This window comes from Pan troglodytes, chromosome 1 (genome assembly GCF_028858775.2).
Source record: "Pan troglodytes isolate AG18354 chromosome 1, NHGRI_mPanTro3-v2.0_pri, whole genome shotgun sequence".
NCBI lineage: Eukaryota > Metazoa > Chordata > Mammalia > Primates > Hominidae > Pan > Pan troglodytes.
This window is the reverse complement of record NC_072398.2, coordinates 111,729,653-111,743,475: the sequence shown is the minus strand read 5'-3', so window position 1 is coordinate 111,743,475 and position 13,823 is coordinate 111,729,653. Positions and strand designations below refer to the sequence as shown.

Genomic DNA, 13,823 nt, shown 5'->3' with positions numbered 1-13,823 from the left:
TACCTTTTTTTTTTTTTCAAATAAAAAGGCAACTTTCTGAAAGCTTTTCTTTTTTTTTTTTGAGACGGAGTTTCGCTCTGTCGCCCAGGCTGGAGTGTAGTGGCGCTATCTCGGCTCACTGCAGCCTCCGCCTCCTGCCGGGTTCAAGCCATTCTCCTGCCTCAGCCTCCTGAGTAGCTCGGATTACAGGCGCACGCCATTACACCCGGCTAATTTTTATGTTTTTAGTAGAGACGGGGTTTCACCATATTGGCCAGGCTGCCCACGAACTCCTGACCTGACCTCAAGTGATCTGCCCGCCTCGGCCTCCCAAAGTGCTGGGATTACAGGCGTGAGCCACTGCGCTTGGCCTGAAAGCTTCTACTACCATTGTTGTAAGGGCATTTGTCACCCAGCTCAACCCAGGACACTTAAAGTGGGACCTCAGAAGGACGCAGTATTGGTTATATCCGTGGCTCTCCAAACTGACATACTTAAGAATCAGCTGAAGGGACTTTTCCCCCTCCGTCGGCTCTCTCCCTCACTTCCTGATTCAGGTCTGGGGACTGGCCCTGGCATCTCTGCTTTGAAAAACTCCTCCGTTGATTCTGATACGTAGCAACTCCTGAGAATCACCTTAAGATGCCAAAAATAGCTGTTAAAGAGTTTCTTCCTCACTCGGTCTTTTCAGCCTATTTCTGATAGATCCTCAGTTCAAAAACAACAAGAAAAAAAAAAAAAACAAAACCAAAACCAAACAAACAATAAGCCCCGCTTTAGTGCTCCACGGCCACCCAAAGGAACGCGGGTGGTCTACGCACAGCAGAGACCCAGGAGGGCCCGGCGATCGAGCGGCGCGGCAGGTGAAGCTTCCGCGGAGACGCCCGGCACACGCTCGCAGGGACCGGAACCGTCCCGGCTTCCACCCTTCCGTATGCACCACCGCTGTGTCGGAGTTCATAACCAACCCCAGCCAAAGGCTACCCAGCGTCAACGGCCTCTGGCTTTACAAATCTCCCTTCGGGTTAAAGAGCCGCGGCACTGACGCAAGGAACTGGCTTCGAGGGTCCGGGACCGCTCTGCGCCCGCGCACCGAGTTCCCGCCTCCCTCGGGAGGTCGTCCGTGCGTACGTGCGCGTGCCGCAATCGCCCTCCTTCAAACGCGCGACGCGAGGGCGGGGGCGCCGCGTGCGCGCGCGCTCTCGTTGGTTCGCTCTCTCGCTAGCTCTCGGCTGCCGCTCTTGCTGCGGCTGCGGCTGGGGCTGGGGGCGGCGGCGGCGGCGACGCGGGCGGCGGGCGGCGCGGGGCGGTCCGGCGGGTTCAAAGAGGAAAACATGGCGGAAAACAAAGGCGGCGGCGAGGCTGAGAGCGGCGGCGGGGGCAGCGGCAGCGCGCCGGTAACTGCCGGGGCCGCCGGGCCCGCCGCGCAGGAGGCGGAGCCGCCTCTCACCGCGGTGCTGGTGGAGGAGGAGGAGGAGGAAGGCGGCAGGGCCGGCGCTGAGAGCGGCGCGGCCGGGCCCGACGACGGGGGGGTGGCCGCGGCCTCCTCGGGCTCGGCCCAGGCTGCTTCATCCCCTGCGGCCTCAGTGGGCACTGGAGTTGCCGGGGGCGCAGTATCGACGCCGGCTCCAGCTCCAGCCTCGGCTCCCGCTCCGGGTCCCTCGGCAGGGCCGCCTCCTGGACCGCCAGCCTCGCTCCTGGACACCTGCGCCGTGTGTCAGCAGAGCTTGCAGAGCCGGCGTGAGGCGGAGCCCAAGCTGCTGCCCTGTCTTCACTCCTTCTGCCTGCGCTGCCTGCCCGAGCCGGAGCGCCAGCTCAGCGTGCCCATCCCGGGGGGCAGCAACGGCGACATCCAGCAAGGTGAGCCGGAGGCCCTGCCTGGCATCTGGGCCGCAGGGGATTTGCGCAACCCTAGAGGAGCTGGGGACGGAGGTGCTGGGGCCTGGGGCTGCTCGGACGGGCGCCATCCCGAGGGGTGTCTAAGGTGAAAGACTCGCCCCTGGGACACTTTCCAGAGAAGCTGGACCGCAAGAGATAAGGGGAGCATGAAGGGAGGGGTGCCGGCTGCCAGAGGCTGGGGGAGGGGACACTGGCTGCGAGGGAGGGTTTGTGATGTGCGGAACCCGGCGGAGCGCTGGTTCTGGAGCTGGCAGACCCGTACAGTGAGAGAAGGGGGATTTGGGAAACACGTTGTGAGGAAGCGTTTTGGCTGAAAGGGCCCGGGCCAGCGAGGTGTTGAGGGAGTAGGTAAGAGGTAAGGGCAGTGAAGATGGATTGCTTTGGAGGGAGGGGACTTGGCCTGTTCACAGATAGGAGAGAGGAGGACTATGGATTAAATGGAGGTGGAGAGAATATGTTGGAGAGCATGGGGTCCAGAGAAGGCGCCTGGAAGAAAATTGTAAGATGACATGGGGAAAGAGAAACTCGGAAAGTGGACTGCATGGTTAGGGAAAATCCTAAGGTTTGGGGATGAAGGAGAAATGAACTTTGAAGGAAATTGAGAGTTAGGGAAAGCTGGGCATGAATTTGTTTTAGCTAATTGGCCGTTAATGAGCCCCTAGTGTTGGGGCACTGTGCTAGGATTGAACAAAGTACTCAATGAAGACTTCATTCATAGTCTAACAGGAGAAACATATAACTTGCAGCAGTGGAGGTGAGTCCTCAGTACAATGGTTGTGGCACAATAGAGGAAAGGTCAGGGAAATTTCACAGGAAGGGAAATCCATGAACAGGTTTCTTGAAGAATGAGTACCTCACTGGGTTGGAGGGTATTCAGGGCACAGGACACCCTTCTACATCCCTGGAACTAAAGACTGTGTAGGGTGATTGGTGGAAATTAGATTGGATTGATGGGCTGAAAAGATAAAGGTTTCACAGTCTCTTAAACTCTTGGGATCCAGGTGTAAGGACTTCAGAATATTTTGGGATTTTTCTTTTTTCTGGCAAGGTCTCTTGTGTGAGACTTTTATCAGGGTCTGAGTTAACTCTATCAAACACGTTAATGTTTCTACATTGAAACACGTGAATGTCACGCTAATGGGATAGACGATAAATAACCTCCCAGCATTCACAGTGGGTTCTGTTGCAAACCAATGAAAAAAATTAAAATTTCAAAGCTTTTGAATTTCGGGACTGTAGGTAAGCGATTGTGGAGCTGCACTAAAGGGCTTGGAATTCATCCTGTAGAGTGTATCCTCGACATTGTGGACTGAAGGATGTTCCTGGAGGGCTTTCATATCAAGAGGATAAAAGGATCAGATTTCTGATCCAGAAAGATCACTTAGGGCACTTGAGGGATGAGGGAAGGCAAGGCTGGAGACAAGGAGACCAGTCAGGAGAATCCTGGCGGTTATCTAGGAAAGAAATCAACATTTGGAATGGGTAGTAAAGGAATGATATATCAGGTATTACAGAATGAAGCATTTTGGTTTGGGGGAACGGTAGGGTTTGGAAATCTACTTTGCCATCTCCTACTTACGACTTGGGCAGATGACCTTTTCTTAGCTTCAGTTTTCTCATTTGTGAAACGGGAAAAAAGTATATAACCTCATAGGGTTATTGAGAGAATGAAGTAAGATAAAATGTGTAAAGTGATTAGTACGTGGTAGTTACTAATGAAATGGTAGCTAGTATATTAATAGTAGTAACTAATAGTGGCTATGGGAATGGAGGGATGGGGGGAGTGTATTGAGATTGGTGTGAGGGAGACAAACGTAGAATTCCACATTTTTTGTTTGGTGGATGGCAATGGTATTAATACATATTCAGACACTGAAGCAGGGCTGGGGTGAGGGTGAGGGCTGGGGTGTAGGGAGGATAAAATGTTTTCAGATTGGGATGTTTTGGGTTTCTAGCATTATTGGTACATGTAGGTAAGAATGTTAAGAGTAAGGCTTTGGTTGTTAGAGAAGCTACTAATTGTTAATAGGTGTTCAGAGAATAACTGCTGGTGGTCTATGCACCCATGAGCATAGTAAGACACATAGGATTCAGTGTTCTTGTGGGAACCTGGGTTAGGTAAGAGATTTAGAGGGAACCCAAAAATACAGATTGTGTTTGACTGATGTGGCTGAGGGACTGAGGTTATGAAATTGGCTCTCTGAAATTTATGAAGGAGAGAGAATAATATGTAAATCCCCTCTTCATTTCTTTATCCTTTCTTTTTGAAGGAGGGGGAGTAAGTGGAAGGGACTAACCAAATGCTGTCAATCTTAAGTAATATTTCTCTCTAACCAATATCTAAAACAAATTGAGTCTGGAATCCACCATGTTTTTGATTAAAAAAATTTTTTTTGAGACAGTCTCGCTCTGTTGCTCAGGCTGGAGTGCAGTGGCTCGATCTCAGCTCACTGCAGCCTCTGCCTCCCAGGTTCAAGCGATTCTTGTGCCTCAGCCACCCAAGTAGCTGAGATTACAGGCGCATATCACCACGCTTGGCTAATTTTTCTATTTTTAGTAGAGACGGGGTTTTGCCATACTGGTCAGACTGGTCTTGAACTCCTGGCTTCAAATGATCTGCCTGCCTCAGCCTCCCAAAGTCCTGGGATTACAGGCATGAGCCACTGTGTCTAGCCATCCACCGTGTTTTTAGATAGTCTAGAAAATAATTTGCCAGTATTAACTCCTATATACCATTCTGCTTTGCTCTTTAAAAAGATCAAGCTGTGCTGGAAAGAACACTAGATTGGGTGTTAAGGGACGTAGTTCAGCTCTTTAGCTATTTTACGCTAAAGGAAATTCATACTGTTTTTGTCCTTCAATTTCCCTCTAAAATGTAGCTGATAGTCGTTTACTTATATCTCACCAAGGCAAATAATAAATGTGAAAATGCTTTGTAACTGAGAAATGCTTCAACAATACAGGATATTATGATCAACCTCAGATATCATCTCTGGTCTGGAGATCATAGCTAGTGGTTTTAACTCACCATCTTTTTCAAGTGATTTTGAAACAATGATGAGTATAATGCCCTCCTGCCTAACTGGCCTTTTCCTGTTTCTCTTAATACATTTATTCACACCCTCTGGCTGTTATTTCTAGATCAACAGTTCTCAGAGTGTGGTTCCTGGATCAACAGCATCAGCATCATCTGTGACATTGTTAGGAATACAGATTCTTGGGCCGCATTCCGGACCTCCTGTCCAGTAGTCTCGTTTAACAAGCTCTCCAGGTGATTCTGATTCACGCTTAAGTTTGAGAACCACTGTCTTGAATGAAGGGCTCTCACTTCAAATGTCTCCTCAGACTTTGACTTCTCATTTTAAAGTAGTCCTCCAGGTCGCTCTCTGATAGATCATCTTTTTTTCTTTGTAGCACAGCTAAAATCCAAAATGTTTATTTTTGTTTACTTGCCCGTCTCACTTTGCACTAGGATATTGTAGACTGTTCAATAAATAAGTTTTGTGTAAATAAGAATCACTAGAGAGCTTATTAAAATGCTAACTTGGGAGTTTCTTCAGAGACAGGTTTAGTTGATTTGGTGATGACTCCATGTGCCTGCATTTTTAACAGGTGCCCTGTGATTTTGATGCTGGTGGTACCACCACACTTTGAGGAACACAGATTTAAATATTTTGAGGAGAAAGTACAATCTGTTTACCGTTGGAGTATTTGCAAAATCAAAATAGATAAATTAGTTAATATTGAATCTCAATAGTGAGCTTTTTAAAGTGTTTTTGTGATTTTTTGGGGAGTGCTTTTTCAGGTTGAGGCAGAACAGCTATCAGTAGTGGGTATATATACATTTATACTTTATCAATAAAAATACAGATTTGCTACTCAGGAGGCTGAGGCGGGAGGATAACTTGAGGCCAAGAGTTCAAGATCAGCCTGAGTAACATAGCAAGACCCTGTCTCTCAAAAAATCTTTTTTTAAATAGGAATCATATTGATGCATCTGAACAAACTCTCAGATGAACTCTTGAAGGAGTTGAGGCTGCCTCTGAGATGGCACAATGATGTGGCTGAAGAAATGAATCGGTATTAAGTTGCATTGGGTTCTGCTATTTTTTTTTTTTTTTTGAGACAGTTTTTTACTCTTGTCACCCAGGCTGGAGTGCAATGGTGCGATCTCGCTCACTGCAACCTCCACCTCCTGGGTTCAAGTGATTCTCCTGCCTCAGCCTCCCCAGTAGCTGATATTATAGGCACCCGCCACGATGCCCACCTAATTTTTTGTATTTTTAGTAGAGACAGGGTCTCGTCATGTAGGCTAGGCTGGTCTCGAACTCCTGACCTCATGTGATCCGCCTGCCTTGGCCTCCCAAAGTGCTGGGATTATACGCGTGAGGCACCACCTGGCCTGGGTTCTGCTGTTAGTTAGCTACGTAACCCTTGGGCAAGGAACCTAGGAAGTCTCTCCAGGTCTTTTGCAATACGAAGAGGCTGAGTTCCTATCCTGTTAGGTTATATGATTCTATTGTCTTTTATGCTAACATTCTGTATGTACATACGTTTAATGTCCTTATAGTTTGTGGGGAGGAATAGTGGAATCACCATGGAAAAATCATTCTGTTACTGAATTCTTCAACTTACTATGGACTGGGCACAGTGGCTCATGCCTGTGATCCCAGCACTTTGGGAGGCCGAGGCGGGCAGATCGCTTGAGGTCAGGAGTTCGAGATCAGCCTGGCCAACATGGCGAAACCCTGTCTCTACAAAAAATACAAAAATTTGCCAGGCGTGGTGGCAGGCACCTGTAATCCCAGCTACTCGGGAGGCCGAGGTAGGAGAATCACTTGAATCTTGGAGGCGGAGGTTGCAGTGAGCTGAGATCACGCCACTGCACTCCAGCCTGGGGGACAGAGTGAGAATCCGTCTCAAAAACAAAACAAAACAAAACAAAAAAACTTACTATGAAAAGTCTGAGATGGCAACAATCATGTGTAAGTGGGAGGGAAAACCTCTGAGTGTAGTGTGAAGAGCACTTCCTCATAGTGTTTCTGTCTGTTTATCACAGACCATGCTGAGCCACTCTGAGGAGTCTTCTGTTTGAGCCCTCGGAATTTCTTGTCCCTGGAGTGTGTATACTATATGACAGTTCTGGCCTCAGTGTGACTTAACTGGTTTGGGGACTTTTTAGGCTCTACTTTTTCTGACTCTCCTCTTCAACAGAAACAAGCTTGAGTGTTTGAATGATCATGTGGTACTACACCAACAACCAGTCATTAACGATGTGTCCAAGATTGCTGAAATACTTCTCACAACTTCTGTCTAGCATTGTGGTCAAACTACCTGAATTCATTTTTTTTTTTTTTTTTTTTTTTTTTTTTTTTTGGAGACGGAGTCTCGCTCCGTCGCCCAGGCGGGAGTGCAGTGGCGCAATCTCGGCTCACTGCAAGCCCCGCCTCCCGGGTTCACGCCATTCTCCTGCCTCAGCCTCCCGAGTAGCTGGGACTACAGGCGCCCGCCATCACGCCCGGCTAATTTTTTTTTTTTTGTATTTTTAGTAGAGACGGGGTTTCACCGTGTTAGCCAGGATGGTCTCGATCTCCTGACCTCGTGATCCACCCGCCTCGGCCTCCCAAAGTGCTGGGATTACAAGCGTGAGCCACCGCGCCCGGCCCTGAATTCATTTTTGAGCTCTACCATTTACTACTGGAATGACCATGGATAAGTTACTTAACATCTGTAAATTGGGAGTAATAATTACACCTACATCATAGAGTTTTTGTGAGAATTAAGAGAGTTAATGTGTTGCAAGGTATATTTATTGGGAGCTTACATGGGAAGCCCCCAATAAATTGTAGTAGTGTTATTTTGGTACTTTTTCATTTGTCCCCCCGTTGTCTTTGTGACTGTATCTCACAGTAAACAGAAAGAAGAGGCAGGGGGGTAAATTGTGGTTTTAAATGCTTTTCTGATGTCTACTGATATGTACAGCATGCATGATAAATCATTTGAGTTCCAAATCTTCTAGTTACCTAGATCTTGTAAAAACTTATAAACTAATGTCCTAAATCCTAAGTCTTTATAATGTCTAGTGTTTGTACATCAAAAGCCCTAGTTAGGGGACTTTAATTACTTTTACTTTTCTCATGGATTCTGCTCTCAGTGGGTCCTAAATGAGAATACCTTAAAGCAGTGATTCTCAAAGTGTGGGCCACAGAATGCTGGGGTGGGGGTGATGGTAGTGACCGTGTCACTGAGACCCTTTTAGAGGTGCACAAGTTTAAAACTATTTTCATAATTACACTAATTTGATATTCTCCTTATTCACTGCGCTGACATTTATATTAATGGTGCAAAAGCAATGATGGATAAAACTGCCATCACCTCTGCGTGAATTAAGATGGTGACTGACTCCATTTGGGAGGCCGAGGTGGGTGGATTGCTTGAGTCCAGGAGTAGGGGACTAGTCTAGGTAACATGATGAAACCCTGTGTCTACAAAAAATACAAAAAAATTAAATAGTCATGGTAGTGCATGTCTGTAGTCGCAGCTACTCAGGAGACTGAAGTGGGAGAATTGCCTGAGGCACGGAGTGTCGAGGCTGCAGCGAGCCATGATTGTGCCATTGTACTCCAGCCTCGGCAATGGCGTGAGACCCTGTCTTTAAAAAAATAAAAAAAATAAATAAAAAAAGGATAATGGCTCCAAGCCATACTATAAAAGTCATTGCGTATTTACTTTCACACACTTAGAGAAAAAACAAAAATAAACCTATGTCATTGTCACTTAATATCCTTTATGAAACAGTAACAATTACTATATTACATTTTCATCTTTAAAGCTCTGTGTGATGAAGTGGGAAATGTGCCTAAAATGCTTCTGCTGCAGACGAAAGTGCAAGAAGAGTACTTGTGCAGTTTTTTGAGTTCCAAGCTGAATTTGCTTTTTTTCATAGAAAACTGTTTTACTTGAAACTATGGTTTTACTTAAAAACTATGGTTTTTAGGCATGGGTATTTGGCAGCCATTTTCTCAGAAGTGAATGAATTGAGCCTGTCATTTCCAGGAAAACAACTGACATATGTTGCCAGTGATAAAAATTGAGATTTTAAATGAAAATTAGAATTTTGGAAAATTGGTATTTGCTGCCATGAGCTGGTCAGTTTCTCAGTATTTAAAGACTTTCCTGAAGAGATTGGTGGTCATATTAATGAACGTGAATTTTTTTGATATTGTGTAATGTCAACATTTCAAAGATCTGCGTAGCTTATTGCAATATATTCTAAATGAGAAATGCATGATGTTAAGTGCAAAACAGAGCAATAATAAATAGATTGTATTTTATTTTGCTATTTTTATTTTTTGAGATGGAGTCTTGCTTTGTCACCCAAACTGGAGTGCAGTGGCGCAATCTTGGCTCACCGCGACCTCCGCCTCCTGGGTTTAAGCAATTCTGCCTCAGCCTCCCAAGTAGCTGTGATTACAGGCACACGCTACCATGCCTGGCTAATTTTTGTATTTTTAGTAGAGATGGGGTTTTGCCATGTTGGCCAGGCTGGTCTTGAACTCCTGACCTCAGTTGATCAGCCCACCTCAGCCTCCCAAAGTGTTGGTATTACAGGCATGAACCACCACTCCCAGCCAATAAATAGATTTTAACGTGAGAGAGTAGTCAAGTTTATTTTTAAGGTTTGAGATGCCACATTGCAACTGATGTTTAAAAAATATTCTTCTTAAGTTTTTGTGTTATATCAAAGAAAAATATCCACACAATGATCTGAAAAGGGTATTAAAATCTGCTTTTCCCTTTTCTTAGATACTTAGCTGTATGAAGCCAGATTTTCTTTATATTCTTCAAAGAAACAACATATTGAAACATTAAATGCAGAAGCATATATCCAGCCATATTCTATTAAACCACATGTTAAAGAGATCTTTAAAATGTATCACAATGACACTCTTTATTAATTTTTTTTGTTTTAGGAAATACAGTTATTTCTGATTTTTAAAAGTGTTGTTTAAACCTGTCGTGCCGGACATGGTGGCTCATGCCTATAATCCCAGCACTTTCGAAGGCTGAGGTGGGAGGATCACTTAAGCCCAGGAGTTCAAGACCAGCCTGGGGAATATAGTGAGACTCCGACTCCAGAAAAAATAAAAAAATTATCCGAGTGTGGTGGTGTGCGCCTGTAGTTCCAGCTACTCAGGATGCTGAGGTGGGAGGATCACTTGAGGCTGGGAGGTTGAGGCTACAGTGAACTGTGATCATGCCGTTGCACTCCAGTCTGAGTGACAGTGAGACTGTGTCTGAGAAAACAAACAAAACTAGTAATAAAGTAAACGTCATTTTAACATTTTAAAATTTAAGATTCATTTTTAATTCATCTTGTAATGAATTAAAATATATTTAAAACATCCATTTTTATTATACATTTGATGGTCATACCCCATCTAAACAAAAGCTCTTTGTGTTCCTCGGTAACTAAGACTGTAAGAGAGGTCCTGAGACCAGGAAGTTTGAGCCCTGCTCTGTTAAAGGACATTAAGAACATGATAATGTCTCAGAGTCTTTGGGCCAGTAGGAAGAATGTCAGATCATAAGATAGTAGGTGGCAGATTTATACATTTATAGTTCTTCATTTTGGAGTACCCATAACAGTTCAGAAAAAGCCTCCCTTTAGTAAAATGTAAAAATGAAGAAAGTACTTATTAACTGAAGTTAAACTTCTAAAAATAGCTCACTATAGATCTACTGATTTTTTTCATGTTTATGACAGTCTATCTAAGCCAACTTCAGAGATTGGGCTCAGGATGGTAGATAAATTAACCTCTGTCTCTTCTTTGGCCACAAATTGCACATCTATCCCTAGCCATTCGACTCAAGGGGAAGTGGGAAAAAGAACAAGGATGGATAATCATAAATATACCATTTTTAGAAAAATCTTTAAAGCCTATGCCCCAGTGATGAGTAAATAGCATGCACTATATGGTACTAATGAGTACATTTGAATGCTTATTATATGCTATTTATGTTCCTTTTGTGAATTATTTGTCCATGTGTTTTATGTTTTTCTTTAGATTGCTTACATTTTCTGTTTTGATTTACAAGAATTCTTGACAAATTCTGTATACTGATCCTTTGTTGATGATGTAGGTTGAAGATTTATTCTGAGCCTATGGCTTGGTGTGGTAGCCAGCCTCTAAGATGGCCCCTTGTTCCTTTTCTCCTGTTATTCACACCGTTGTATGGTTGCTGTCCAGTTGCTCAAGGCTGGTCTCCGTGACCAAGAGAATATAATAGAATTAATAGTGACTTTATTAAAAAGTCATTAAAGGCATATATACAGTTTTTTCCTTGCTCTTTGAATCCCTTGTTCTGGGTGAAAAACAGCTGCCATTCTGTGAAAGATACTCTAGTAGTCCTTTAAAGAGGCCATATGGAGAAAAATTGAGGTCTTCTGCAAAGACCCAGCACCAACTTGCCAGCTATGTGAAAGAGCCGCTTTTGAGGTAGATTCTCTATCCTAATCAAGCTTTCAGATGACTGCAGTCCTTCCTGGCTGACATCTTGACTGCAGCCTTCTTAGAGGCACTAAGCCAGAACTGCCTGCCAAGTCCCTCCCAAATTCTTGTTTCAAGAAAGCTGTGAGAAATAATTATTGTTGTTTTAAGTCATTAATTTTTGAGGTAGTTTGTTACATAGCAATAGATAACTGATACACTTTTTAGAGAGCTGTCTTTTCATGTTTTTATATTAAAATAGTTTTTCCTCCTTTTTTTTTTTTGCTGTTCTTAGTAGCTTTATAATAATAAGCAGTAAGTTTTGTTCATTAAGGTAATTTCACTGCCCTCTCTACATATACCTTGGTCATCTTCAAGATTATCTCGACTGATCTTGACCTTTTGCTCCTTTTTTTTTTTAATTAAAAAATTTCTTTTTCCAAGACAAACCTTGGCCATTCACCTTTTGCTCACTCTTATACTAAAATGTATCATCTTGTGAAAGTTCATCTTGTGAAAGTTCATTTTAAAAACTTATTAAGCTGTGTGTGGTGGTACATACCTGTAGTCCCAGCTACTCAGGAGGCTGAGGCAGGAGGATGGCTTGAGCCTAGGAGTTTGAAGCTGTAATGTGCTATGATTGCACTTGGAAATAGCAACTGTACTCCAGCCTGGGCAACACAGAGAGACGCTGCCATCTCTTTAAAAAAGAACAGAAAAACAACAACAACAAAAAACCTGTCAGTGTTTTTGTTGGAATTGCTTTGAATATGTAAATCAATTTGGGAGAAAATGTCTTTATTGTGTCTGCCTATTTATACACATGGTATGCCTCCACATTTTCTTAAGTCCAAAAATGTTTTTGAGTGTATATTTTGAGACGGAGTCTCACTTTGTTGCCCAGCCTGGAGTGCAATGGCACGATCTCTGCTCACTGCAACCTCCGACTCCCAGGTTCAAGCAATTCTCCTGCCTCAGCCTCCCAAGTAGCTGGGATTAGAGGCGCCCGCCACCATGTCTGGCTCATTTTTTGAATTTTTAGTAGAGACAGGATTTCACCATGTTGGCCAGGCTGGTCTTGAACTTCTGATTCTGAGCTCAAGTGATCTGCCTGCCTGGGCCTCCCAAAGTGCTGGGATTACAGGTGTGAGCCACCGTGCCCGACCTATTTTTTAAATGTCTCAAGTATACTGATTTCATATTTATATTTGATAATTCCATTATCTGATGTTCTTGATGTCTTATTTTACTACTTGCTTCTGCCTGCTCATTTGTTGTGGGTGGTGTCCTCCTGTGTTTTATAGTTTTAGACAGTGAGCCTGTTCACCAGGGCTTTATGAAATCTGCCAGACTGGTTTTAGGGAACAAGCCTCCAGTGGGTATTTTGCATTTGCTTCTGTCAGGTGCCACCAACACAGAAATTACTGAAGCAGACTTTTAGTTTACTATATCTTAGTATTGTCAGATGTTGATTTAGCGTTTACCTTATAGGCTGGCTTGTATTTAGAAATTCTCAGAATTATACACAATGTGGGTGTGGGGAAAAAAAAAGGGAATTCTCAGGAGAAAAATTTTTTCCTTACCCCGAACCCAGACAGTGACAGATTTCTTCATTTCCATGGTGTTGGTCAGATTTTTTTTTTAATTTCACTGTTCTTTGCTTATGCACCCTAATAACTGAGGTTGTAATTGTTCAAGTCAGTTTTAGGGAGATGAGTCTTGATCTAATTAATACTTTACACAGGCCCTAGGCTCCCATGTCTTCCCCATTCTTTGTTTACGCCCTTGTTTGTACATCCTAAAGAAGAGTCACTTAGAGTATAATTTCTGAGCCTTTGCATTTTTGAAGTTTTCTTTATTCTACTCCCTTCTTAAATGATAGCTTGGCTGGATATGAAATTCTGGGTTAAAACTTTTTTCCTCAGAACTTTTAAGGCATCTCTTCCAGTGTCTTAAATCAGTATTGCTGATGCTACTCTGATTTTACTCCTTTGTACAACCCCAGTTGGGTTTCATTTGTTTATTTACCTCTTCTTGAGATCTTTTTATCTTTTTATGTCTTGGATCTCTTCATCTATTTATCAATTGTTTTGAAATATAGTGATATGCTTCTATTTTTTTTTCTAAAAGTTTCTAAAAGTTCATTATGCTTTTTCATTTAGTCTTGTAATCTTCATTTATAGTAAGAGAACTTTACATTTTTTTCAGAAGGTCCTTCCCCACCTGCCACTCTTATTGAACTATTACTATTTGGATGTTGGCTCTCCTAGGTTCATATTCTCCGCTGTCTTTTTCTAGTTTCCTTCCCTTTGTTTTCTTGCTCCACTGACATTCTGAAAGATCTCCTTGTCCTTGTCCTTGTCTCTAACCCTTTTATCCAATTTATTAATTACATTGTACATTTCTTTCTTTTTTTTTTTGAGATGGAGTCTCATTCTGTCACCCAGACTGGAT

General features: G+C 43.6%; 1 protein-coding gene across 2 annotated transcripts in view; it reads left to right on the top strand.

Moving 5' to 3' along the window:
• The first annotated feature begins 1,185 nt into the window (after positions 1-1,185).
• Positions 1,186-13,823, top strand: part of TRIM33 (tripartite motif containing 33) — a 120,764-nt gene continuing 108,126 nt past the window's right edge. The window contains exon 1 of one of the 2 annotated variants that reach the window (XM_513668.8): positions 1,186-1,839. In XM_513668.8, coding sequence (XP_513668.3) covers positions 1,314-1,839 — 526 coding nt within the window. In that variant the 5' untranslated portion in view covers positions 1,186-1,313. The remainder of the gene's footprint in view (positions 1,840-13,823) is intronic. The other variant, XM_003308304.6, reaches the window with a different exon arrangement.